This window comes from Aphelocoma coerulescens, chromosome 4 (genome assembly GCF_041296385.1).
Source record: "Aphelocoma coerulescens isolate FSJ_1873_10779 chromosome 4, UR_Acoe_1.0, whole genome shotgun sequence".
NCBI classification, from domain to species: domain Eukaryota; kingdom Metazoa; phylum Chordata; class Aves; order Passeriformes; family Corvidae; genus Aphelocoma; species Aphelocoma coerulescens.
The window spans coordinates 77,884,780-77,911,819 of NC_091017.1; the positions used below are offsets into that span (position 1 = coordinate 77,884,780).

The 27,040-nt window shown below is 62.4% G+C and overlaps 1 protein-coding gene across 1 annotated transcript; it reads right to left on the minus strand.

Annotated features, from left to right (window-relative positions):
* Nucleotides 1–352: 352 nt before the first annotated feature.
* ATP6V1B1 (ATPase H+ transporting V1 subunit B1) lies at nt 353–26,157 on the minus strand. Its single transcript, XM_069014833.1, has 14 exons — nt 26,009–26,157; nt 16,102–16,157; nt 13,297–13,395; nt 11,379–11,472; nt 8,551–8,628; nt 7,730–7,869; nt 7,140–7,241; nt 6,959–7,056; nt 6,400–6,523; nt 4,727–4,877; nt 3,521–3,603; nt 3,230–3,334; nt 2,219–2,348; nt 353–2,131 (listed from the first exon to the last, which is right to left on the minus strand). Exons 1-14 carry the CDS (start codon nt 26,106–26,108, stop codon nt 1,974–1,976), a joined length of 1,518 nt encoding a protein of 505 aa, XP_068870934.1. The 5' UTR covers nt 26,109–26,157; the 3' UTR covers nt 353–1,973.
* Between the last annotated feature and the right edge of the window lie 883 nt (nt 26,158–27,040).

Genomic DNA, 27,040 nt, shown 5'->3' on the forward strand with positions numbered 1-27,040 from the left:
AAGGGGTTTGGTGACCACGGTGGTTTATTCACCAAAATAAAGGGATTGATGTCGATTTTAGGACATCAATCCCACGGGAAAAGGGGGATTTGTAGGGATTTGGGAGGTTTTGGGGAGCTGCAGCTCAAGGGGTGGGAATTCCATGGTCACAGCGGGAAAGATCAGAGCAAAAAAAAAGGGGTTTGGTGACCACGGTGGTTTATTCACCAAAATAAAGGGATTTCTCCTGATTTTAGGACATCAATCCCACGGGAAAAGGGGGATTTGTAGGGATTTGGGAGGTTTGGGGAAGCTGCACCTCAAGGGGTGGGACTTTCATGGTCACAGTGGGAAATATCGGAGCACAAAAAGGTTTTGGTGACCACGGTGGTTTATTCACCAAAATAAAGGGATTTATGCTGAATTTAGGACACCAATCCCACTGGAAGAGGGGGATTTGTAGGGATTTGGGAAGTTTTGGGGAGCTCAAGGGGTGGGAATTCCACAGCCAGGGAAGGAAATACTGGAGGAAAAAAAGCAGTTTGGTGACCACGGTGGTTTATTCACCAAAATAAAGGGATTTACGCTGATTTTAGGACATCAACCCCACAGGAAAAGGGGGATTTGTAGGGATTTGGGAGGTTTTGGGGAGCTCAAGGGGTGGGAATTCCACAGCTGGGGAAGGAAATATCGGGGCACAAAAAGGGTTTGGTGACCACGGTGGTTTATTCACCAAAATAAAGGGATTTATGCCGATTTTAGGACACCAATCCCACGGGAAAAGGGGGATTTGTAGGGATTTGGGAGGTTTTGGGGAGCTCAAGGGGTGGGAATTCCACAGCCGGGGAAGGAAATAGAGGAGAAAAAAAAGGGTTTGGTGACCACGGTGGTTTATTCACCAAAATAAAGGGATTTATGCCGATTTTAGGACATCAACCCCACAGGAAAAGGGGGATTTGTAGGGATTTGGGAGGTTTGGGGAAGCTGCACCTCAAGGGGTGGGACTTTCATGGTCACAGCGGGAAATATCGGAGCACAAAAAGGTTTTGGTGACCACGGTGGTTTATTCACCAAAATAAAGGGATTTATGTCGATTTTAGGACACCAACCCCACAGGAAAAGGGGGATTTGTAGGGATTTGGGAGGTTTTGGGGTGCTCAAGGGGTGGAAATTCCACGGCCAGGAAGGAAATAGTGGAGGAAAAAAAGGGGTTTGGTGACCACGGTGGTTTATTCACCAAAATAAAGGGATTTCTCCTGATTTTAGGACATCAATCCCATGGGAAAAGGGGGATTTGTAGGGATTTGGGAGGTTTTGGGGAGCTGCAGCTCAAGGGGTGGGAATTCCATGGTCACAGCGGGAAAGATCGGAGCAAAAAAAAGGGGTTTGGTGACCACGGTGGTTTATTCACCAAAATAAAGGGATTTCTCCTGATTTTAGGACATCAATCCCACTGGAAAAGGGGGATTTGTAGGGATTTGGGAGGTTTGGGGAAGCTGCACCTCAAGGGGTGGGACTTTCATGGTCACAGTGGGAAATATCGGAGCACAAAAAGGTTTTGGTGACCACGGTGGTTTATTCACCAAAATAAAGGGATTTATGTCGATTTTAGGACACCAATCCCACTGGAAAAGGGGGATTTGTAGGGATTTGGGAGGTTTTGGGGCGCTGCAGCTCAAGGGGTGGGAATTCCACAGCTGGGGAAGGAAATATCGGAGCACAAAAAGGGTTTGGTGACCACGGTGGTTTATTCACCAAAATAAAGGGATTTATGCCGATTTTAGGACACCAATCCCACTGGAAAAGGGGGATTTGTAGGGATTTGGGAGGTTTTGGGGAGCTCAAGGGGTGGGAATTCCATGGCCCGGAAGGAAATACTGGAGCAAAAAAAAGGGTTTGGTGACCACGGTGGTTTATTCACCAAAAAAAAGGGATTTATGCCGATTTTAGGACATCAACCCCACGGGAAAAGGGGGATTTGTAGGGATTTGGGGTCACAGGGCCGTGCCCTGCTCGGGCGCCTTGCCCTCGCGGGGGTAGAACTCGGCCAGGACGTTCTCCGGGATGCGCTTGAGGAGCTGCTTGGGGAAGATGCGCAGGAGCTGCCAGCCGATGTCCAGCGACTCGAAAACGCTCCGGTTCTCGTAGGGACCTGGCAGCAGGACGGGGGGAAGGGGTTTGGGATGCTGGAGGGGCTCCCCCCGATCCCAAATCCAGCGTTTTAGGGCTGGCGGCTCACCCTGGGAGATGAAATGCTTCTCGAACTTGTGCAGGAACTCCAGGTAGAGGAGGTCGTCGGCCGACAGGGCCTCCTCGCCCACCACGGCCTTCATGGCCTGCACGTCCTTGCCGATGGCGTAGCAGGCGTACTGCGGGATCCCGGGATTCCATGGGATGGAGCGGGATGGGCACGGAGCCCCCAGCCCGGCCGGTGCCACCCAGGGACACCTCCCACTATCCCAGGTGGATCTGAGTCCATCCAGCCTGGCCTTGGGCACTGCCAGGGATCCAGGGGCAGCCCCAGCTGCTCTGGCAATTCCATTCCCAGCAATTCCATTCCCAAATCCCACCCCAAGCTCCCCTTTCCCACTGGGAAGCCATTCCCTGCCTCCTATCCCAAATCCCTCATCCCAAATCCCTCTGCAGCTCTCCTGGAGCCCCTTTAGGCCCTGCAAGGGGCTCCCAGCTCTCCCCGGCTCCTTCCCTTCTCCAGGGGAACATTCCCAGCTCTCCCAGCCGGGCTCCAGAATCCTGGAATGGTTTGGGTTGGAAGGGACTTTAAATCCCATCCATGTCCCCCATGGGCAGGGACATCTTCCCCTATCCCAGCTGACTCCAAACCCCAATGTCCAGCCTGGCCTTGGGCACTTCCAGGGATGTGGGGCAGCCCCAGCACTCCTGGGAGCTGTCACTTTCCCTGGATTCTCCCCACATCCCAATAAACAGAGCCCGGGATCTGGGATTTAGAACACCCCATGGAGCTCAACGGGATCCGATCCTGAATCATCCCAAAATCAGAGTCTGGAATTCCCTGGCCATTCCTGGGGCTCGCAGCTCTCGCTGTGTCCTTCCCTTCTCCAGGGGAACATTCCCAGCTCTCCCAGAGCCTGATCCAGAAGGGCTCCAGAATCCTGGGAGCAGCTCCAGAACCTGCTCTGGCTTTGCTCCAGCAGCTCCACGTCCTCCAGGAGTTGGACAGGAGGGCTCGGAAGTGCCAAATGCCACCCCCCGAGCGTCCCCAGGCCCTCACCAGCTGGTTGGACACGTCCCCGTGGTCCTTCCTGGTCATCCCCTCTCCGATGGCCGATTTCATCAGCCGCGACAGGGACGGCAGAACGTTGATGGGGGGGTAAATCTGTAGGGCGAGAGCCACCCCAGTGTCCAGCCAGCCTTGTGGGACCCCACCCCAACCCTCGGCACCCCCACACCGCTGCTTCTGGGTGGTTTCCAGCCCTGGTGGGTGCCGGATCCATCCCTGGATCCATCCCTGGATCCATCCCTGGATCCATTCCTGGAGCTGGGAAGGGGTTTGGGATCAAACCTGGCGGTTGTGGAGCTGCCGGTCCACGTAGATCTGGCCCTCGGTGATGAAGCCCGTGAGGTCTGGGATGGGGTGGGTGATGTCTGGGGAGAAGGACAAAAGGGGTTTGGAGCCCCCAGAGTGGGGCTGGAAGCTCAGCCGGGTGTGGGACATCGCTGTGTCACATCTGCGGGGTCACCGGGGCAGCACAGCCCCCACTGGGGGCAGTAGGGGGGGTTTGGTGTCACCCCCCTGTCCTGGAACTGGGAACCCCAAACGGGAGGTGTTGAGGGGTGTTTGGGATGATTTGGAGGGGTCTCGGTGTCACCCCCTTGTCCTGGAGCTGGGGACCCCAAATGGGAGGTGCTGGGGGTGTTTGGGATCACTCAGAGGGGTCTCGGTGTCACCCCCCCTGTCCTGGAACTGGGAACCCCAAATGGGAGGTGTTGAGGGGTGGTTGGGATGATTTGGAGGGGTCTCGGTGTCACCCCCCTGTCCTGCAGCCGGGGACCCCAAATGGGAGGCACTGAGGGGTGTTTGGGATATGTCAGAGGGGTCTCGGTGTCACCCCCCTTGTCCTGGAGCTGGGGACCCCAAATGGGAGGTGTTGAGGGGTGTTTGGGATCACTCAGAGGGGTCTCGGTGTCATCCCCCTGTCCTGGAGCTGGGGACCCCAAATGGGAGGCACTGGGATGATTTGGAGGGGTCTCGGTGTCACCCCCCTGTCCTGGAACTGGGAACCCCAAATGGGAGGTGTTGAGGGGTGGTTGGGATCACTCAGAGGGGTCTCGGTGTCACCCCCCTGTCCTGGAGCTGGGGACCCCAAACGGGAGGTGTTGAGGGGTGGTTGGGATGATTTGGAGGGGTCTCGGTGTCACCCCCCTGTCCTGGAACTGGGAACCCCAAATGGGAGGTGTTGAGGGGTGGTTGGGATGATTTGGAGGGGTCTCGGTGTCACCCCCCTGTCCTGGAGCCGGGGACCCCAAACGGGAGGTGTTGAGAGGTGGTTGGGGACGCAGGGAAGTCTCACATCCTAAATCACCGCCGCAGCATCACCACCCCAAAAGGAGCTCCCCAAAACTGGGTTAAACCAGAGCAATTTGGGATTTGCCAACTCTGCGATTTCCCGGAGCGGACAAATCCCGATCTCCCGGTATTCCCGTATCCCCCCCCGGTATTCCCGTATCCCCCCCCCCGGTATTCCCGGCCTCGCCGTGTCCCGCTGACCGTCATTGGGCATGGTGAGGATCGGGATCTGGGTGATGGAGCCGTTCCTGCCCTCCACGCGCCCGGCGCGCTCGTAGATGGTGGCCAGGTCCGTGTACATGTAGCCAGGGAAGCCACGGCGGCCCGGGACTTCCTCCCTGGCTGCCGACACCTTTGGGATTGGGAGGAGAGGGGTCAGGGCACCCCAAACACCCCAAAAACCCATGGGAGGCATGAGGGACATGAGTGTCCAGGGTAGCTCAGGTAACCCCAAAACCCCCAGGTGTGCTGGGCATCCCAGACACCCTGAACACCCCAAAAACCCATGGGAACCCCAGGTGCGCTGAGAATCCTGAGGACTCCAGACACCCCAAACGTCCCGGGCACCCCAAACACCCCGAAAACCCCAGAGTTACCAGGGCCACGAGTGTCCTGAGCAGCCCAGGCAACCCCAAAACCCCCGGGTGTGCTGGGTGCCCCAAACACCACAAAAAACCCCAAGAACCCTGGGAATCTCAGGTGCTCTGGGTACCCCAAACACCCCAGGCACCCTAAAAACCCAAGAACCATGGGAACCCCAGGTGTGGAGTCTGAGGACTGCAGACACCCCAAATAACCCGGGCACCCCAAACACCCCAAGAACTATGGGAACCTCAAGGGTACTGGGCATCCCGAGCATCCCAAGTACCCCAAACACCCCAAAAACCCCAGGACAACCCCAGGCACCCCAAACACCCCAAGAACCCTGGGAACCTCAAGGGTACTGGGTACCCCAAACACCCTGAGCTCCCCAGGTACCCCAAACACCTCCAAAACCCCAAACACCCCAAAAAACCACGGGAACCCCAGATGTCCTCATCACCGTGAGCACCCCAGGTACCCCAAACACCCCAAAAACCCACGGGAACTCCAGCTGTCCTCGCCACCCTGAACACCCCAAACCCCGCAAGGACCCTGGGAACCCCAGATGTCCTTGTCACCCTGAGCACCCTAGGTACCCCAAACACCCCAAAACCCCAAGGAACCCAGGGAACCCCAGCTGTCCTCGTCACCCTGAGCACCCCAAATCCTCCAGGGACCCAGGGAACCCCAGCTGTCCTCGTCACCCTGAGCACCCCAGGTACCCCAAACACCCCAAAACCCCAAACACCCCAAAAACCACAGGAACCCAGGGAACCCCAGCTGTCCTCGTCACCCTGAGCACCCCAGGTACCCCAAACACCCCAAAACCCCCGAGGACCCCAAAAAACCACAGGAACCCCAGCTGGCCTCGCCACCCCAAACACCCGAAACCCCGCAAGGACCCAGGGAACCCCAGATGTCCTTGTCACCCTGAGCACCCTAGGTACCCCAAACACCCCAAAACCCCAAGGAACCCAGGGAACCCCAGCTGTCCTCGTCACCCTGAGCACCCCAAATCCTCCAGGGACCCAGGGAACCCCAGCTGTCCTCGTCACCCTGAGCACCCCAGGTACCCCAAACACCCCAAAACCCCCGAGGACCCCAAAAAACCACAGGAACCCCAGCTGGCCTCGCCACCCCAAACACCCGAAACCCTGCAAGGACCCAGGGAACCCCAGCTGTCCTCATCACCCTGAGCACCCCAGGTACCCCAAACACCTCCAAAACCCCAAACACCCCAAAAACCACAGGAACCCCACTTGTCCTCGTCACCCTGAGCACCCCGGGCTGACCTCGCGGAGCGCCTCGGCGTAGGAGCTCATGTCGGTCAGGATGACCAGCACGTGCTTCTCGCACTGGTACGCCAGGAACTCAGCCGTGGTCAGCGCCAGCCGGGGCGTGATGATTCTCTCGATCCTGTGGGACACCCCTAATTAGCCTAATTAGCCTAATTAACCCCCGCAGGGCAGGTTTGAGGGTGCCAGGAGGGTGCATAGAAGAGCCCAGCCCAGTGTGGGATCGATCGTGGTCCCCCACGGGCTGGGTTGGCACTGGGGGGAGCAGGGGGGACTTGTGGAGTTTTGGGGTCCCCACATAGGGCGGGGCATTGGGGAACCCCGGATGGAGCCAGGAGAGCTCCCCCCAAACTGATCGGGGTGGGATTGGGCGGGTCCTGGTGGGGGAGAGGAAGGGAGAGGGAGAAGTGGGGAAGGAGAAAGGAGGGATGAGGGAGAGGGAGAAAGGAGGAGGGGGAAGAGGAGGAAGAGGGGGAAGAGGGGGAAGAGGAGGAAGAGGAGGAAGAGGAGGAAGAGGAGGAAGAGGAGGAAGAGGAGGAGCCGGGCTGTGCCTCACGTGGGGTCGTTGGCCAGGTTGAGGAAGAGGCAGACGTTCTCCATGGAGCCGTTCTGCTCGAAGTCCGACTTGAAGAACCGCGCGGTCTCCATGTTCACCTGCAGGACACACGGTCAGCGGGGACATGGGGACACGGCAGTGCTGGCGTCCCCCGGGATGTCCCATCCTGTCCCCCACTCACCCCCATGGCCGCGAAGACGATGGCGAAGTTGTCCTCGTGGAAATCCACCACATCCTTGGATTTCTTCACCAGCCCGGCCTGGCGGCAGATCTGCGCCGCGATCTGGGGGAGGGGACGGGGGCAGAGGTGGCAGCAGGGACACCCCAAAGTGGTCACAGCCCCTCAGGGACTGGGACATGGCCCCACAGGTCAGGGGTCAGCAGGGTGTCACCCCCTCGCTGTGTCCTGCCTTGCCTGTGGTCACTCCCTGTGGTCACTCTCTGTGGTCACTCCCTGTGGTCACTCCCTGTGGTCACTCTTGACCTGTCAGGGTTTGTTCCCATCCCCCTCTGGAATTTCCAGCCCCTCCTTCTCTGTCCCCTCTGTCCCAGCCACACTCGTGGGGACATTAGGAGGGTCTGGATCCCCGCAATCCCTGGATTTAGGGACCCCAAATCAGCCCAGACGCCCCCCCACCAGGCACACAGGGATTGCTGTGCCAATGGGGAAACTGAGGCACGAGCTGACGGCAGCTTCCCGACACCAGGAGAGGGGATCTGACCTTCCCAAATCCCTCCATCCTCCTCTTCCCGCAATTCCCGGGCACCCACCTCGTTGTGGGGCAGGCCGGCAGCGGAGAAGATGGGAATTTTCTGGCCACGGGCGATGCTGTTCATGACGTCGATGGGAGAGATCCCGGTCTGGATCATCTCCTCGGGATAGATGCGGCCGTGGGGGTTGATGGGCTGGCCTGGAGCAGGAAAGGGAGGAATCATGGAATGGTTTGGGTTGGAAGGGGACTTAAACCCATCCAGTGCCACCCAGGGACTCCTTCCACCATCCCAGGTTGCTCCAAGCCCTGTCCAGCCTGGCCTTGGACACTTCCAGGGATGGGGCCGGAAGTGGATGCGAGGAGGGTGCAAAAAATTGGGAAGGAACTTCTGGAGTTGAGCAGGGAGCAGCTCTGGGGTGGGACAGGAACTGTCCCAGCACCTGGACACCCATGTGGGCACCCCAGTGGGGATGGAGGGAGGGAGGGAGGGAGGGAGAGATGGATGGATGGATGGATGGATGGATGGATGGATGGATGGATGGATGGATGGATGGATGGATGGATGGAGGATGGATGGATGGAGGATGGATGGAGGGATGGAGGGATGGAGGGATGGAGGGATGGAGGGATGGAGGGATGGAGGGATGGATGGATGGATGGATGGAGGGATGGATGGAGGGACGGATGGAGGGATGGATGGAGGGCGGGATGGATGGAGGGATGGATGGAGGGATGGATGGATGGATGGATGGATGGATGGATGGATGGATGGATGTGGTGACACCACAGGGCCGCTGTGGCCATCAGGGCACAGCATCACCCCCAATTCCAGGCTATCCCCAAGCCCCTCCCGCATTCCCACAAAGCCGGAGCCGTCACCGTTGATGTCCAGGAAGTCCTCGGCCATCACCGCGGGGCCGCTGTCGATGGGTTTGCCGGAGCCGTTGAACACCCGGCCTGTGGGGACAGAGGGACCATCCCCTCCTGAGGCCACCAGCCAAGAGTGGCACCGGCCCGTCCCATGGCCCTGGGGCACGGTCCCCATCCCGATCCAGGTCCCCATCCCGATCCAGGTCCCCAGCACATCCACGGGACACCCCACCCACCCCCAGAGGGGACACAGGGACCGGCGCTGGGGGGGGGGGGTGTGGCTGTGGGGCAGAAGGTGGCACCTGCGGGCCGGGTGCCACCACAGCCCCTGAGTGTGGCAGCAAGGTGCCAGCACATGGGGACAAGAGCCCCGAGACCCGCCCATGTCCCCGGCCACCGCCATCACCTCCCCCTTGGGGTCATCAACTCCCAGGTGGGGGGTGGCACTGAGACCCCCCATAGTGGCACATGGGGACAGCACCTTGTCCCCATCACCCCCATCACCCTGTGCCCGTGTCCCCGTGTCCCCATAACTCCCATCACCCTGTCCCTGTGTCCCCATCACCCTGTGCCCATGTCCCCATCACCCCATCAACCTGTCCCTGAGCCCACATGTCCCCATCACCCTCATCACCCCCATCACCCTGTCCCTGTGTCCCCATTATCCCCATCACCCTGTCCCTGTGTCCCCATCACCTTGTGCCCATATCCCCATCACCCCCATCACTCCCATCACCCTGTCCCCGTGTCCCCATGTCCCCATAACTCCCATCACCATGTCCCCGTGTCCCCATAACTCCCATCACCCTGTGCCCATGTCCCCATCACCCCCATCACCCTGTCCCTGTGTCCCTGTGTCCCCATCACCCTGTGCCCATGTCCCCATCACCCCCATCACCCTGTCCCCATGTCCCCATGTCCCCGTGTCCCCATAACACCCATCACCCTGTCCCTGTGTCCCCATCACTCCCACCACCATGTCCTCATGTCCCCCTGTCCCCATAACTCCCATCACCCTGTCCCTATCATCCCCATCACCCCCATCACCCTATCCCCATGTCCCCATGTCCCCACACCCTGTCCCCATGTCCCCCTGTCCCCATAACTCCCATCACCCTATCCCCCGTCCCCATGTCCCCACACCCTGTCCCCATGTCCCCCTGTCCCCATCACCCCCATCACCCTATCCCCGTGTCCCCATGTCCCCACACCCTGTCCCCATGTCCCCATGTCCCCATCACCCCCATCACCCTATCCCCGTGTCCCCATGTCCCCACACCCTGTCCCCATGTCCCCCTGTCCCCATCACCCCCATCACCCTATCCCCGTGTCCCCATGTCCCCACACCCTGTCCCCATGTCCCCCTGTCCCCATCACCCCTATCACCCTATCCCCGTGTCCCCATGTCCCCACACCCTATCCCCATGTCCCCCTGTCCCCATCACCCCCATCACCCTATCCCCATGTCCCCGATCTCCTCCCCCTTCCCCTCCCCAGCTCCTGAGCGAGTGGGGTGCCCCCCCCCGCCCCCTCCCCTTTCACCTCCCCACCTCCTACACAGATGGAGCGACCCCAAACCCCCCCCCCCCCAAACCATCCCCAGGGAGGAGACTCGTCCTCACCGCTCCCTCTCAGCCTCATCGACCGTCTCGGAGCCGCGGTGGCATCGATCGCGACAAAGCCACGCTTCCCTGAACCCCCCCCTCCCTCCCCCCCGGTGGCCTCCCCGCTCCCGCTGTCCCCCCCATGGGACATTCCCCCGGTGCGGGGACACGTCCGCGGTGTCACAGCGCATCAGGGTGATGGCAGCGCCGAGCGCCGAGCATGAAAGGTCAGCGGCCACGGCGCTCGCCGGGCACCGGCGGCTCCCGGGGGACACCGAGCTCGGCGGTGGGGGCGGCAGCGAGGGGACTCCGCCCGCCCCCTGCCCTTTGCGCTGCCCTTTGTGGGATCGGGATCCATCCGCGCCGCGATGGGATCGAGGAGGACGCGCGGCCCCCCCCCCCCCCGTGGGCCAGAGGGTCAGCGCAGGGACAGGGTCACCCCCCCCGGCGCGACCCCGAGTGACCGCGGGGAGCGGCCCGGGGGGTGGGGAGGGCTCTGAGGGGTCGTGGGGGGATTGCCAGCACCGGGCTGGGGGACCTGAGGGGACAGCGGGGTGTCACAGATCCGTGATGGATCCCAGAGCGGTTTGGGAAGGGACCTTAAATCCCATCGATGTCACCGCCTGCCATGGGGACACTGTCCACTAGCCCAGGTGGCTCCAAGCCCTGTCCAGCCTGGCCTGGGACACTTCCAGGGGTGGGGGGACACCTCCAGGGGTGGGGGGACACCTCCAGGGGTGGGATGTCACTTCCAAGGGATGGGGTGATGCTTGCAGGGATGGGGTGACACCTCCAGGGGTGGGATGTCACCTCCAGGGATCGATGGGGTGACACCTCCAGGGGTGGGATGTCACCTCCAGGGATCGATGGGGTGACACCTCCAGGGGTGGGATGTCACCTCCAGGGACCGATGGGGTGACACCTCCAGGAGTGGGATGTCACCTCCAGGGATCGATGGGGTGACACCTCCAGGGGTGGGATGTCACCTCCAGGGATCGATGGGGTGACACCTCCAGGCATGAGGTGCCACCTCACCCCAAATCCTTTCCCAGCCCATCCCAAGCGGTTTTTTCCTGGGATAACTACGCAGAGAGGCCCCGGGGAGGGCTCCAGCCCTGTCTGAGGTGACTGTCACAGCTGTGATGTGACCCAGAGACGTTCTCAGACCCAAACCCAAACCCAAACCACCTCCCCCCCAAATTTCCTCGCCCCGAGCTGCCGCCCTGTCCTCACCCAGCATGTCCTCGGACACCGGCGTGCGCAGGATGTCCCCCGTGAACTCGCAGGTTGTCGCCTTGGCATCGATGCCAGATGTGCCCTCAAACACCTGCGGGGTGCCCGGGGGCACGGGCCGGGCGGGGGAGCAATTAACGGGGATTAATTAGGAGGGGGTGACTCCACCCGCGCTCACCCCAAACCCTGCCCCGGGGAGGGGACATAAAAGAGGGGACAGGGTTGGGGGTTAAGAAAACCCCTCCTGAGGGGCTTTGGGGGGGAAAGGGGGGATTTTTTTTGGGGGGAGGGGGAAGCCGGAGGTCTTTTGATCAGGATAATAATTGTGTTAATTATCCCCCGGATCGCTGCTTTAATTAGCGCCGGGTGGCCCCTGAGAGAACGGGGGGAGCTGGAGATGGTGGCAGGTGACAGCCAGAGCCCCCCCAGGTGGCCGCAGGTCACCCCCAACAACGCTGCGGCTGCAAAAACCTCATTTTCTCCCCTTTTATCCCTTTTTTCCCCCCTTTTCCCCCTCCTCCCGAGCCTGACTCCCTAATAGGATTAAAAGGGCATCCCGGAGGCGCAGGTGGCTTTAGGGCGGCGATTTTGGGCAGCTGCGCGGCCCCCCCCGAGCCCCGGGGGGGAGATTTGGGGGGGGGGGGTCTGGCCGAATTAGGCGGAGTGACCCCAAAGAGCCCCAGGGCTCGCGGGTTTGGGGACACCGCTGCTGTCCCCAGGGCTGGTGGCTTTCGGGGGGTGGTGGCAGCGGGGTTTTCCTGCTGGGGTGGAGGAAGGGGGGACAATGTGGGGGTTATGGGGGTGAGGGATGGGGACGCCGCCTGGCCCAGGACACCCCTGACCATCCCGGGACACCCTTGACCATCCCAGGACACTCCTGACCATCCCGGGACACCCCTGAGCATTCCAGGACACCCCTGACCGTCCCAGGACACCCCTGACCATCCCGGGACACCGCCTGTCCCAGGACACCCCTGACCGTCCCAGGACACCCCTGACCATCCCGGGACACCCTTGACCATCCCAGGACACTCCTGACCATCCCGGGACACCCCTGAGCATTCCAGGACACCCTTGACCATCCCGGGACACCCCTGAGCATTCCAGGACACCCCTGACCGTCCCAGGACACCCCTGACCATCCCGGGACACCGCCTGTCCCAGGACACCCCTGACCGTCCCGGGACACCCCTGACCGTCCCAGGACACTCCTGAGCATTCCAGGACACCTCTAACCATCCTGGGATACCCTTGACCATCCCGAGACACCCTTGACCATTCCAGGACACCTCTAACCATCCCGGGACACCCCCGACCATCCCAGGACACCCCTGACTGTCCCAGGACACCTCTGCCCATCCCGGGGACACCACTACGTCTCCCAGGTCATTTGTCGCAGGACACTGCCCATCCCAGAACTCCACTTGTCCCAGGACACTGCCCATGCCGGGACACCTCTGCCCATCCCAGGACGCCGCTACCTGTCGCAGGACACTTGTACCGGGACACTGCCCATCCCAGGACACTGCCACCTGTCCCAGGACACTGCCCATCCCAGGACACTGCCCATCCCAGGACACTGCCACCTGTCCCAGGACACTTGTACCAGGACACTGCCCATCCCAGGACACTGCCACCTGTCCCAGGACACCTGTACCAGGACACTGCCCATCCCAGGACACTGCCACTTGTCCCAGGACACTGCCCATCCCAGGACACCAGTACCGCCTCTTCAGAGCACTGGGACACGAGCCCGACAGCCACCACTGGAGGGGGACAGAGACCCGGGACAGGGCCCCGGGACAGGGCCCCGGGCCGCGCAGTCCCCGCGTGTCCCCGTGTCCTCGTGTCCCCCTGTCCCCGTGTCCCCCTGTCCCCCCGTCCCCGTGTCCCCCTGTCCCCCTGTCCCCGCGCTCACCTGGACGATGGCCTTGGAGCCCATGACCTCCAGCACTTGCCCGCTGCGGGTGGTGCCGTTGGGCAGCGTGAAGTTCACGATCTCGGCGTACTGGGCGAACTGTGGGGACAGGGACACTGGGAATGGGGTGGCACTGTCCCCTCTGTGCCCCCAGCCCACCCCTGTCCCCCCAGCCCCGCCTGCTCCGCTGGTGCTGCCTCAGTTTCCCCTCCTTTGGTCCTGAAGCCACCAAGCGCTGACGGGGGAGGGGGACACTGGGCAGCAATGGGGTGGCGGGGGGATGGCGCTGCCTGTCCCTGTCGCTGTCCCATCCTGGAGCCGGGCCCGGGCTGTGGCACTGCTCCGTGCCTCAGTTTCCCCGATATCGAGGGGATTTTCCCCGATGTTGGGGACATTCCCAAGTAGGTGACAACAAACGCTCTCACAGCCAGGGCTGCCACCGCCTCCAGGGCAGAGGCCACGGGCACGAGTGGCACTCATGGGGACACCCCGGGGCGCACGGAGGGCACTTTTGTGCCGCCCCTTGGCTGAGGGGACACATCCTGCTCTGGGGACAATGGCCGATGTCGCTCCTGCCCGGCACGCTCAGGGCTCTCCTCCTCCTCCTCCTGCTCCCCATTCCCGGCTCCAGCGCCGTGAACTTTGGACTTTAATTCCTCTGGAAAAACCTTTGGATAAAGGGCGACAAAGCCGAGGGAACGCCCGCCACGGGCCGGCTCTTTGAGCTGATTAATTCCCGGCGTGACAGCGGCCATGGAAACGCGACACCGCGCGACAAAGCCCCCCGGGGGGGGGTCTCCCAAGTGGCCCGAGCCCACCCAGGAGAGCCGGGACAGGGAGGGTGACACCAAGGGGTGAGGGGACACGGGGTTTGTGGGGTGGCCCCGCTCAGAGCAGGGTCCCTGGGGGAGCTGGAGCTCGAGGGGACAGGGGACAAGGGACAGGGCTGGGCAAGGGGCACAAGGGACAGGGCTGGGCAAGGGGCACAGGGGACAGGGCTGGGCAAGGGGACAAGGGACAGGGCTGGGCAAGGGGCACAGGGGACAGGGCTGGGCAAGGGGCACAAGGGACAAGGGACAGAGCTGGGCAAGGGGACAAGGGACAGGGCTGGGCAAGGGGACAGGGGACAGGGCTGGGCAAGGGGACACGGAACAGAGCTCAGGTGGGTGCACGGGACACGGGGACAATAGCCAGAGTTTGGTCAGGGACACAGGGACAGGGGATGGAGCTGGGAAAGGGGACAGGGGGTGGGGGACAGGGGACAAGGGACAGGAGCGAGAGCTTGGGCAGGGACACGGGGGGGGACAGGAAAGGGGACAGGGGACAAGGGACAGGAGCCAGAGCTTGGGCAGGGACACGGGGGGAACAGGGCACAAGGACACGGGGGACAGAGAATGAGCTCGGGCAGGGACATGGGACATGGGGGACAGGGTGCCCGAAGCGAGCCCACAGGCGTCCCACGGAAGGTCCCCAGTGTCCCCCAGTGTCCCCCAGTGTCGGCACAGACGCCACTCGCGCGGGGACACGCGGACATGGGGACACGGGGACACGGGGACACGGGGACACACGGACACGGGGACACGGGGACACGCGGACACATGGACATGGGGACACACGGACATAGGGACACACGGACATGGGGACACGCGGACACACGGACACGGGGACACACGGACAAGGGGACACACGGACACACGGACATGGGGACACGTGGACATAGGGACACACGGACACGTGGACATAGGGACACACGGACACGGGGACATGGGGACACGCGGACATAGGGACACATGGACATGGGGACACACGGACACGGGGACATGGGGACACACGGACACGGGGACATGGGGACACACGGACACACGGACACGGGGACACGGGGACACACGGACATAGGGACACACGGGGACACACGGACACGGGGACACGCGGACACGGGGACACGCGGACACGGGGACACGGGGACACGGGGACACGCGGACACATGGACATGGGGACACATGGACATAGGGACACATGGACACGGGGACATGGGGACACACGAACACGGGGACACGCGGACACGGGGACACACGGACATAGGGACACACGGACACACGGACACGGGGACACACGGACATGGGGGCACGCGGACACGGGGGCACGCAGACACACGGACACGGGGACACACGGACACGGGGACACACGGACACGGGGACACGGGGATACGGGGACACGGGGATACGCGGACATGCGGACACACGGACATAGGGACACACGGACACACGGACATGGGGACACACGGACACGGGGACATGGGGACACACGGACATAGGGACACACGGACATAGGGACACGCGTACACGGGGACACACGGACACGGGGACATGGGGACACACGGACATAGGGACACACGGAGACGGGGACACACGGACATAGGGACACGCGGACACGGGGACATGGGGACACACGGACATAGGGACACACGGAGACGGGGACACACGGACATAGGGACACACGGACACACGGACACGGGGACACGCCACCCGCGCGTGCAGGCGGGGACACGGCTCTGCTGCCGACCGCGTCCAGAGGAGGGAGCTCGGACCCCAGAGAGGAGGGGACAGCCCGGGGGGACATCCCAGGGGACAGGAGGGATGGGACAGGGGACAGCTCAGGGGACAGAGGAGAAGGGATGGAGGAGAAGGGACAGAGGACAGGGGACGGGGGACACGCTGTCCCCATTGCACCCTCCGCACTGGGGTCCCCACACAGCCCCAGGTGGCACCGCCGAGCTGTCCCCTTGTCACCCAGCCAAGGTCCTACCTTGACGTTGTCCAGCACCACCAGTGGCCCGTTGACACCACACACTGTCCTGTAGGCTGGGGGAGGGGACACCGTCAGTGTCGCAGCCACCCGGGGGGTCCCAGCCCCAAATCCTGTCGCTTCCTCTGTCCCATTCCCTGTCCCAGTGACACCCCCCAAGGGACCAGTGGTGGCCAAACTGGACACCCGGAGCTTCCGTCCTGCAGGAAATGGCATTCCCTGGCAGCTTCCAGGGATTGCCCAGGGACTGTGTCACCTTCTGGAGGTGTCCCCAGGGGATGTCACAGCTGGGAATGCCACCAGGGCCAGCAGGAAAGTGTCCCCTTGTCCCTCCCGGCAGCACCAGGAAAAGTTCCCTGGACACCTCCCACCATCCCAGGTGGATCCAAGCCCCAGTGTCCAGCCTGGCCTTGGGCACTGCCAGGGATCCAGGGGCAGCCCCAGCTGCTCTGGCAATTCCAGCCCAGCCCCTCCCCACCCTCCCAGCCGGGAATTCCTTCCCAAATCCCTCTCTGCTAATTTAAAATTAAATTGGGATCGGCTCCAGGGAGCGCCGGGGTTGGGATCAACTCCTGGGAATGCTGGGAACACTGGGATTGGGATCAACTCCTGGGAAGGCCGGGGCTGGGATCAGCTCCTGGGAGTGCCGGGATTGGGATCGGCTCCCTGGAACGCCGGGATTGGGATCAGCTCCTGGGAGTGCCGAGGTTGGGATTGGCTCCAGGGAGCGCCGGGATTGGGATCAACTCCTGGGAATGCTGGGAACACTGGGATTGGGATCAACTCCTGGGAAGGCCGGGGCTGGGATCAGCTCCTGGGAGTGCCGGGATTGGGATCGGCTCCCTGGAACGCCGGGATTGGGATCGGCTCCTGGGAGTGCCAGGATTGGGATCGATTCCCAGGAACGCCGGGATTGGGATCAACTTCTGGGAGTGCCGGGATTGGGATCAACTCCAGGGAATGCCGGGATTGGGATCGGCTCCCGGGAATGCCGGGATTGGGATCGGCTCCCGGGAGCACCGGGGCTGAGATCAGCTCCCGGGAACGCCGGGAACACCGGGATTGGGATCAACTCCTGGGGCAGGGAAGGCCGGCATTGGGATGGGCTCCCGGCGGGTGCAGGTGCGGGGGAACTGATCCGGCTCTAAGCCGTGCCTTGATCATCCTTGGATGTGTCAAACCGCGAACGCCGCCCCGGCCCCGCTGACCCCGCCGGGCCCTTTCATCCCCTGCCGCCTCTCCCACACCGGGGTTTGGGATTCCCACCTGATCCTAATAGGATCGGAGAGGCCGGGCCAGCTGGAGGGCTCCCGCCTCTCTCCCACCTCCTGCGGGGATGGGGTCCCGGCCCTGCCGCGGCCTGGATGTCCCCGTGGGGATGGTGGCACCGTCCCCCGGCTGCGACAGCCCCAGGGACTTCATTTGTGGGGATGGGTCCCGTTTCTCCTTGTGGAACTCAGCCCAATCCCCGGACACCCCACAGGGCACTCTGGGGTCACCCCCGTGGCACAAGGGGACCCTCGGTGTCGCCTTCCCTCACCCAGGGCACAGCACGGGCAGTGCCAGTGATCCCGGACGTTTCTGCGATGGGATCGCAGAATTCCAGGCTGGTTGGGGTTGGGAAGGACCTTAAAGCCCATGAATTCCATCCCAGGGACACCTCCCACTGTCCCAGGTGGATCTGAGTCCATCCCAACCTGGCCTTGGACATTCCCAGGGATCCAGGGGCAGCCCCAGCTGCTCTGGCAATTCCAGCCCAGCCCCTCCCCACCCTCCCAGCCAGCAATTCCTTCCCAACATCCCAGCCCAAGCTCCCCTTTCCCACTGGGAAGCCATTCCCTGCCTCCTGGCCCTCCATGCCTTGGCCCCAGTCCCTCTGCAGCTCTCCTGGAGCCCCTTTAGGCCCTGCAAGGGGCTCCCAGCTCTCCCTGGCTCCTTCCCTTCTCCAGGGGAACATTCCCAGCTCTCCCAGCCTGATCCAGAGGGGCTCCAGCCCTGGAGCAGCTCCAGAACCTGCTCTGGCTTTGCTCCAGCAGCTCCACGTCCTCCAGGAGTTGGGATCCAGGAGCTGGAGCAGCTCCACAGGTGGGGCCTCACCTGAGCAGGGCACAGGAGCAGAATTCCTCCTTTCCCACCACCTTCTCCCAGGGCTGCTCCCAATCCTGGATTTGTGCCCCATCCCAGCTTCTCCCACCCTTGGCCTTGCTCAGCCGCACTCCAGGAGCTAATTAGCTAATTAGCCTTGTCTGCCTCCCCCAATTAATGCCGGTTCCTGCTGCTCGCCCATTCAGTCTCCAGAGGGGCCGGCACACCGGGAGCCCCCTCCCTGATTTTTGTCTCCTTTATTCCCAAAGTGACCATCCGGCCTTTTATTCCCATTCCCGCTCCCTTCCCAACCTCTCCACCTTCCCTTCTCCTGGCAGGAGTTCCTGGGATCTTTTCTTCTCTCCCAAATCCCCTCGGCAGCCCTGGAGCCACCCACGTGGGACAAGGACATTGGGAGTGTCCCTTCTCCCGGTGTCCAGCTCGGTCCCGGTGGCTGCCACCCCCTGGGGACATTCCTGGCTTCCCTCTGGCTCCACCAGGATGGCTCTTCCCACTGGGAATATGGGAGCCTCTGGCAGCACCGGGGGTGTCCCGTGGGGTGACACCCAATCATCGGCCGAGCTCTTGGGTGATGGAAATGGATGAGGCATCATCCATCCTCCATCCATCCGTCCATCCATCTATCCATCCTCCATCCATCCATCCATCCATCCATCCATCCCTCCCTCCATCCATCCCTCCATCCATCCATCTCTCCCTCCATCCATCCCTCCATCCATCCCTCCATCCATCCATCCATCCATCCATCCATCCATCCATCCATCCATCCATCCATCCATCCATTCATCCATCCCTCCTCCCATCCGTCCGTCCCTCCATCCTTCCCTCCGTCCATCCCTCCCTCCCTCCATCCCTCCATCCCTCCATCCCTCCATCCCTCCATCCATCCACCCATCCCTCCATCCATCCATCCCTCCATCCATCCCTCCATCCATCCCTCCATCCATCCATCCATCCATCCATCCATCCATCCATCCATCCATCCATCATCCATCCATCCATCCCTCCATCCATCCATCCATCCATCCATCCATCCCTCCATCCCTCCATCCCTCCATCCATCCCTCCATCCCTCCATCCCTCCATCCATCCATCCATCCCTCCATCCATCCATCCATCCATCCATCCATCCATCCATCCATCCATCCATCCATCCATCCATCCCTCCATCCATCCATCCATCCATCCATCCCTCCATCCCTCCATCCCTCCATCCATCCATCCATCCCTCCATCCCTCCATCCATCCCTCCATCCATCCATCCATCCATCCATCCATCCATCCATCCATCCATCCATCCATCCATCCATCCCTCCATCCCTCCATCCATCCATCCATCCCTCCATCCCTCCATCCCTCCACCCAGTCCTGGCATGGTGGAGGTGGACAGGGACCTCTGGACATCATGGAATGGTTTGGGTTGGAAGGGGACTTAAACCCATCCAGTGCCACCCAGGGACTCCTTCCACCATCCCAGGTTGCTCCAAGCCCTGTCCAGCCTGGCCTTGGACACTTCCAGGGGTCATTCCAGCCTCTCCATCCATGCCTGGCTCTGGGATGTTCCGTTGGGACAGAGGAGGAAATCACGACAACAACGCCAAGGGACAGCCCAGAAAGGGGGGAGGGAGGAGAAGGAGAAGGAGGATGATGAGGAGGAGGATGAGGAGGATGATGAGGAGGAGGATGAGGAGGATGAGGATGATGAGGAGGAGAAGAAAAAGAAGGAGAAAAATAAGAAGGAGGAGGAAGAGAAGTAGAATGAGGAGGAGCAGGAGAAGAAGGAGGAGAAGAAGAGAAGGTGGAGGAGGTAGAGGAGAAGAGGAAGAAGAAGGAAGAGGAGGGGAAGGTGGAACAGGAGGAGAACGAGGAGGAAGAGAGGAAGAGGAGAAGGAGGAGGAAGAAGGAGGAGAGAAGAGGAGGAAGAGGAGGTGAGAGAGAAGAAGCAGGAGAAGAAGAGAAAGAAGAAGAGGAGGAGGAGGAGAAGATGAAGAAGAAGAGAAGGAGAAGGACATGAAAGAGGCGAAGAAGAAGAGGAGGAAGAGGAGAAAAAGAAGACGAGGGAGGAGGAAGAGGTGGAAGAGGTGAAGAAAGATGAGAAAGAGAAGGAGAAGAGGAAGAAGGAGGAGGAAGGGAAGGACGAGGAAGAAGAGGAGATGAAGGAGGAGGAGAAGAAGAGAAGGACGAGGGGAAGGATGAGGAAGAGGAGGAGAACAGGAAGAGGAGAAGAAGAGGAGGAAGAGGGGGAAAAGAAGACGATGACGAAGGAGGAGGAAGAGGAGGAGGTGGAGGAGGTGAAGAAAGACGAGAAGGGGAAGAAGGAGGAGGAGAAAGGAAAGGAAAAGGAAAAAGAAGAGAGGGAGGAGAAGGAGAGGAAGAGGAGAAGGATGAGGAGGAGAACAAGAAGAAGAAGAAGAGGAGGCGGAGAAGAAGAGGAGGAGGTGGAGTAGGTGAAGAAAGACGAGGAGGAAGAAAGAGGAGAAAGGAAAGGAAGAGGAAAAAGAAGAGAAGGAGGAGAAGGAGAGGAAGAGGAGAAGGATGAGGAGGAGAACAAGAAGAAGAAGAGGAGGAGGAGGAGGAGGAGAAGAAGAAGAGGAGGAGGAGGAGGTGAAGAAAGACGAGAAGGAGAAGAAGAGGAAGAAGGAGGAGGAGAAAGGAAAGGAAGAGGAAAAAGAAGAGGAGACGGAGGAAAGGAGAGGAGGAGGAGGAGAAGAAGAGGAGGAGGTGGAGTAGGTGAAGAAAGACGAGGAGGAAGAAAGAGGAGAAAGGAAAGGAAGAGGAAAAAGAAGAGAGGGAGGAGAAGGAGAGGAAGAGGAGAAGGATGAGGAGGAGAACAAGAAGAGGAGGAGGAGGAGGAGGTGAAGAAAGACGAGAAGGAGAAGAAGAGGAAGAAGGAGGAGGAGAAAGGAAAGGAAGAGGAAAAAGAAGAGGAGACGGAGGAGAGGAGAGGAGGAGGAGGAGAAGAAGAAGAAGAAGAGGAGGAGGAGGAGGAGGAGGAGACGAGGAGGAGGAGGAAGGCCGAGCAGCGCAGGGGGAGCACCGGAAAGCACCAACTGCGATAATGAAGCCGTTGAGCTGCGCCGCAGGAGCCGCGGGCTGGGTGGGCTGCGGCGGCCGGCCGGGGGCACGGCCGGGGGCACGGCCGGGGGGGGCGGGGGCGGGGGCGGAGGGGCCGAGGGGGAAGGAAAAGTCTTTCAACCTGGCCTTTGCACACCCCCAGCCCCAAATTCACAGCTGCTGTCAGATGCAATCTCCGTTAGCGCTGACACTCACGCACTGCTGACCCGCCGGGCGGGGGGGACCGCGGCCCCCGGTGACAAAGGGGACCCGACCCGGCTCCACCCGCCGCTAATTGCTCCCGCTCGCCCGCCCTGCCCTCCGCAGCCCCCGGCCCCTCCCAGCCCCCCGGGCCCGTAGGGCTCGGCTCCAAATTGCGGCGGAGATCCGATGTCACCTCCCGAGGGTGGGAGCGGCCACGCTGAGGGGGGTTTTGGGGTCGTGGTGTGGTTGGGGTGGGGAGGGACGGTAAGGATCGTCCCGTTCCACCAGCTCAGGTGGCTCCAATTCCTATCCGACCCTGCCAGGGGAGCCAGGGGCAGCCACGGTTTCTCTGGGAATTCCAGCCCAGCCCCTCCCCACCCTCCCAGCCAGGAACTGCTTCCCAAAATCCCGTCTGGCAGTGGAAGCCGTCCCCCCGTGTTGTCACCTCGGCCTCTGTGCAGCGAGTGATGCCCAAGCCCTGCCCCGAACTCCAGATCAGGACACAGCTGGAGCAGAGACGGGAAGCAGGACGGATAAACGGCCCCCAGGTCGCCCAAATCCTCTGTCCCGGAGCAAAGCCGGGGGGGCAGGGCTGTCCCAGCAGGTCCAGAGCCCATCCTGAGCCACCCTGGGCACAGGGAGGGTCCCCGGTGTCCCCCAGCTCCCAGCTGGCGGGCACAGGGTGGGGACCCCGCCCCTGGCACCGCTGGGCAGGGGCAGGGAGGGGCAGCGGGTGCCGGGCACAGGGCTCTGCGTGGGGCTGGATGCATCCCCCACCCCTGGAAGTGTCCAAGGCCGGCTCGGACGGGGCTTGGAGCAACCTGGGACAGCGGGAAGCGTCCCTGCCATGGCACAGGGTGGCACCGGGTGGGATTTAAACTCCCTCCCAACCCAACTCAACCCAACCCAACCCAACCCAACCCAGGCTGGCATTTTAGGACTCTAGCAACACCCAATTCCAACCCCCAAAACCCGCCTCATCCCAATTCCCAGAAGGCGCCAGCAACTCCCCACCTCCAAATCCCTCTCAACCCTAAAGCCACCCTGGGATTTTTCCGACAATCCCTAAGTGACCGCTTCCTTCCCCACCCCCCCCCCACCCACCCCCACCCACCCACACCCCTCTGGCCGCCTCCTCAACCTGCCCATTGTGCCCTGTGTCACTTTGTGCCGCGCTGTCAACCCCACGGGCCTGTCCCAGGCCGGCAGGGGCCGTGAAAAGCCCGGCGGGGGGTCACACTCTATGCCACTAATTAGGGCCCGGCGGTTCCCATCCACACCTGCACAGTCATGTGAGGGCAGCCGAAGAAAGGCGGCCCCAGCCAAGCGTGAAGGCAACGAGGAGAGGAGGGGGGGAAATAAAAAAAAGGGGGGGGAAAAAAAAAAAGGGGGAACTCAATCGCCGGGCTCGCCGTGGCAGACAAAACAGGGCTGGAGGGGGGTGGGAGGTGAGGGGATGGGGATTCCAGGGCTGGATCCTAAAGGAAGGGGCTCCAAGAGGAAGGAGGAAGGGTGGAGGGATGGGGGGATGGGGGGGGGTTCTTGTGGGGTGGAGGGTGGTGTGATAGTGGGGTCACAGCTGCCCCGTTCCTGTCCGGCTGGCGGGGTGGGGTGTCCGGGGGTTGGGAGTGTTCCGGGATCGTCCTCTGTGGTTTTCTGTGTCCCAAACTCCGAGATGAGACCCGAAACTGGGACCCCACGCTGGGACCCCGAACTGGGACCCCGCACTGGGACCCTAAATAGGGACCCTAAACTGGGACCCCACACTGGGACTCTAAATAGGGAGCCTAAACTGGGATCCCGAACTGGAACTCCACGCTGGGACCCTAAATAGGGACCCCACACTAGGACCCCGAACTGGAATCCCACACTGGGACCCCAAACTGGAACTCCACACTGGGACCCCGAACTGGAATCTCACGCTGGGACCCCAAACTGGCACTCCACACTGGGACCCCAAACTGGAACTCCACACTGGGACCCCGAACTGGAATCTCACGCTGGGACCCCAAATTGGCACTCCACACTGGGACCCCGAACTGGGACCCTGAACTGAGACCCCACGCTGAGAACCTAAACTGGGACCCCAAACTGGGACCCCAAACTGGGAACCCCACACTGGGACCCCAAACTGGAACCCCACGCTGGGACCCCAAACTGGGATACCGAACTGGGACCCCACGCTGTGACCCCAAACTGGGACCCCAAACTGGGACTCCACGCTGTGACCCCAAACTGGGACCCCACGCTGGAACCCTAAACTGGGACCCAGAACAGGAACCCCACACTGGGACCCCGAACTGGGACCCTAAACTGGGCCCCCAAACTGGGCCCCCAAACTGGGGCCACTCTGCACCCCCACGAGCTCAGGCACCCTCAGCCCCACACTTCCCTTCCCCATACTCAGGGGGTGTCCAGACCCCCCCGAATGTCACCGCCAGGTCCCCCCCCCCCCTCTGTCCCACCTTGCTGGGCCCTTCCTGCCACCTCCGCTGTCACCTCCCAGCACATTTTGGGGCGCGGGGACCCTCCTGTCCCCCCCCTCCAGCTGTCCCACCTGGGTGACGGGGACACACCGCGGGCAGGACTTTGTCCCCTCCTGGGTGGCGGTGCCGGGGCTTCGGCCGGGCAGAGCTGGGGGGACAAACGGGACCCTCGAGGGGACAAACGCGACCCTCGAGGGGACAAACGCGACCCTCGAGGGGACAAACGCGGCCCTCGAGGGGACAAACGGGACCCTCGAGGGGTCAAACGCGACCCTCGAGGGGACAAACGCGACCCTCGGGGGGACAAACGGGACCCTCGAGGGGTCAAACGCGACCCTCGAGGGGTCAAACGCGACCCTCGAGGGGACAAACGGGACCCTCGAGGGGTCAAACGCGACCCTCGAGGGGACAAACGCGACCCTCGGGGGGACAAACGGGACCCTCGAGGGGTCAAACGCGGCCCTCGAGGGGTCAAACGCGACCCTCGAGGGGACAAACGCGACCCTCGGGGGGACAAACGGGACCCTCGAGGGGTCAAACGCGACCCTCGAGGGGACAAACGGGACCCTCGAGGGGTCAAACGCGACCCTCGAGGGGACAAACGCGACCCTCGGGGGGACAAACGGGACCCTCGAGGGGTCAAACGCGGCCCTCGAGGGGTCAAACGCGACCCTCGAGGGGACAAACGCGACCCTCGGGGGGACAAACGGGACCCTCGAGGGGTCAAACGGGACCCTCGAGGGGTCAAACGCGACCCTCGAGGGGACAAACGGGACCCTCGAGGGGTCAAACGCGGCCCTCGAGGGGACAAACGCGGCCCTCGAGGGGACAAACGCGACCCTCGGGGGGACAAACGGGACCCTCGAGGGGTCAAACGCGGCCCTCGAGGGGACAAACGGGACCCTCGAGGGGACAAACGCGGCCCTCGAGGGGACAAACGGGACCCTCGAGGGGACAAACGGGACCCTCGAGGGGACAAACGCGACCCTCGAGGGGACAAACGCGGCCGGCGGGACGAAATCGGGGCGGTTTTTCCCGGCAAAGGGACACGCGGGTGGCACCCGAGCCAAGGGCTGGCGCTCGGCCAGGTGACCCGAGCACGAGTCACCCGCGGGTGGCCGCTGTTGACAGCAAACACGGCGGGGTGGCCGGGCAGGGCCAGCTGGGCTCGGGAGGGACCGTGCCAGCCCGGAGCCACCCGGTTGGGGACGGCGGGAGGTGACATCCCGAGGAGGTGACTTCCAAACTCCCGGCGGCGAAGGCACAAAGGTCGCCCTCGGTGCCAGCGGGGGCTTGGGGACAAGGTGACGGGGGGCTGGCGGACACGCCGGTGTGGCGCTGGCACGGTGCCAGGCGTCCCGATGTCGCCGTGGGATGGGGACGCAGCGGGAAGGGACGGCCGGGGCACCCCGGCATCTCTGGGGTGACACCACAGCCATACGTGCGTCCCACAGGTGTCCCCAGGGTCGGGACACCTTTCCCGGTCCTTGGGGGTGCGGTCCCCAGGAGGGGACACCCCCGCAGCCCCACGCTGTCCCCGTGTCCCCCCGAGAGACACGCGTGGCCACCCTGCCTGCCCCAGGGCCACCCAGCTGTCCCCTCGTGAGCCAGTGTCACCCCTTCACCCATCCCTGCCATCCCTTCCTGACCCGGTGCCACCCACTCGTCCCTGTCACCCCTGCCTGTCCCAGTGCCACCCCCGTGTCCCTTCCTAACCCAGTGCCACCCACCCCGCCACCCCTGCCCGGTGTCACCCACTCGTCCCTGTCACCCCCCTGCCTGTCCCAGTGCCACCCCCGTGTCCCTTCCTAACCCAGTGCCACCCACTCCGCCACCCCTGCCCGGTGTCACCCACTCGTCCCTGTCACCACCCTGCCTGTCCCAGTGTCACCCCCGTGTCCCTTCCTAACCCAGTGCCACCCACCCCGCCACCCCTGCCCGGTGTCACCCACTCGTCCCTGCCACCGCCCTGCTCGGGGACAGAAGGGTGTCCCGTCCCCTTCCCGGGGCTGCCCCCTCGGTGTCCCCCCGGTGTCCCCCCGGTGTCCCCCACTCACTCAGCCGGGGGTTGCTGTGGAAGTCGCGGGTCACGGCCAGCCCGTGCTCGCGGGCGGCCGCCAGCTCTGTCACGGCTGCTGTCACCTTGGTGGCGGCCATGGCCCTGTCCCTGCCCCCGTCACGGTCACGGTCCCGCCGGGCAGGACACGGCAGGACGCCCCGCTTTTGTCACCCCGGCCCGGCCCCCGCCGGCCCCGCCCGCCCGGGGCGGCCCCGCCCGCGACACCGGCAGCAAAGGTGGCACCGGCGACACCGGCAGCGAAGGTGGCACCGGCAGCGAAGGTGACACCGGTGACACGGGCGGCACCGGCAGCGAAGGTGGCACCGGCAACGAAGGCGACACCGGCAGCAAAGGTGGCACCGGCAGCGAAGGTGGCACCGGTGACACGGGCGGCACCGGCAGCAAAGGTGGCACCGGCAGCGAAGGTGACACCGGTGACACGGGCGGCACCGGCAGCGAAGGTGACACCGGTGACACCGGCAGCGAAGGTGACACCGGCGACACGGGCGGCACCGTGTTGGGTGTAAACAGAGGGAGGGAGCGGCCGGAGCCGGGATCCCGGGAGCCGGGATGGGGGTAGGGAATGGGATAGGGCGAGGGATAGGGAAAGGGAGAGGGAATGGGATAAGGGATAGGGAGAGGGATAGGGAGAGGGATGGGGATGGGGATAGGGAAAGGATAGGGAATGGGAATGGCAAAGAGATAGGGGTAGGGAATGGGAATGGGATAAGGATAGAGAATGGGATAAGGGATAGGGAACGGGATAAGGAGTAGGGATAAAGGACAGGGCTAAGGGGTATGAGATAAGGAAAGGGATGGGGATAGGGATAGGGATAGGGATAGGGATAGGGATAGGGATAGGGATAGGGATAGGGATAGGGATAGGGATAGGGATAGGGATGGGGATAGGGAATGGGAATGGCATAGAGATAGGGATAGGGAATGGGATAGGGAATGGGAATGGGATAAGGGATAGGGAATGCGATAGGGATAAGGATAGGGAATGGGATAAGGGATAGGGAAAGGGATA

Coding starts and splice junctions, on each gene's coding strand:
- ATP6V1B1 (XM_069014833.1), bottom strand. CDS start 26,108: ATGGCCGCCACCAAGGTGACAGCAGCCGTGACAGAGCTGGCGGCCGCC. Junction 16,158..26,008: donor CCACAGCAACCCCCGGCTGA/GTGAGTGGGGGA, acceptor CCCCTCCCCCAG/CCTACAGGACAGTGTGTGGT. Junction 3,335..3,520: donor GGCAGCTCCACAACCGCCAG/GTTTGATCCCAA, acceptor CTCGCCCTACAG/ATTTACCCCCCCATCAACGT.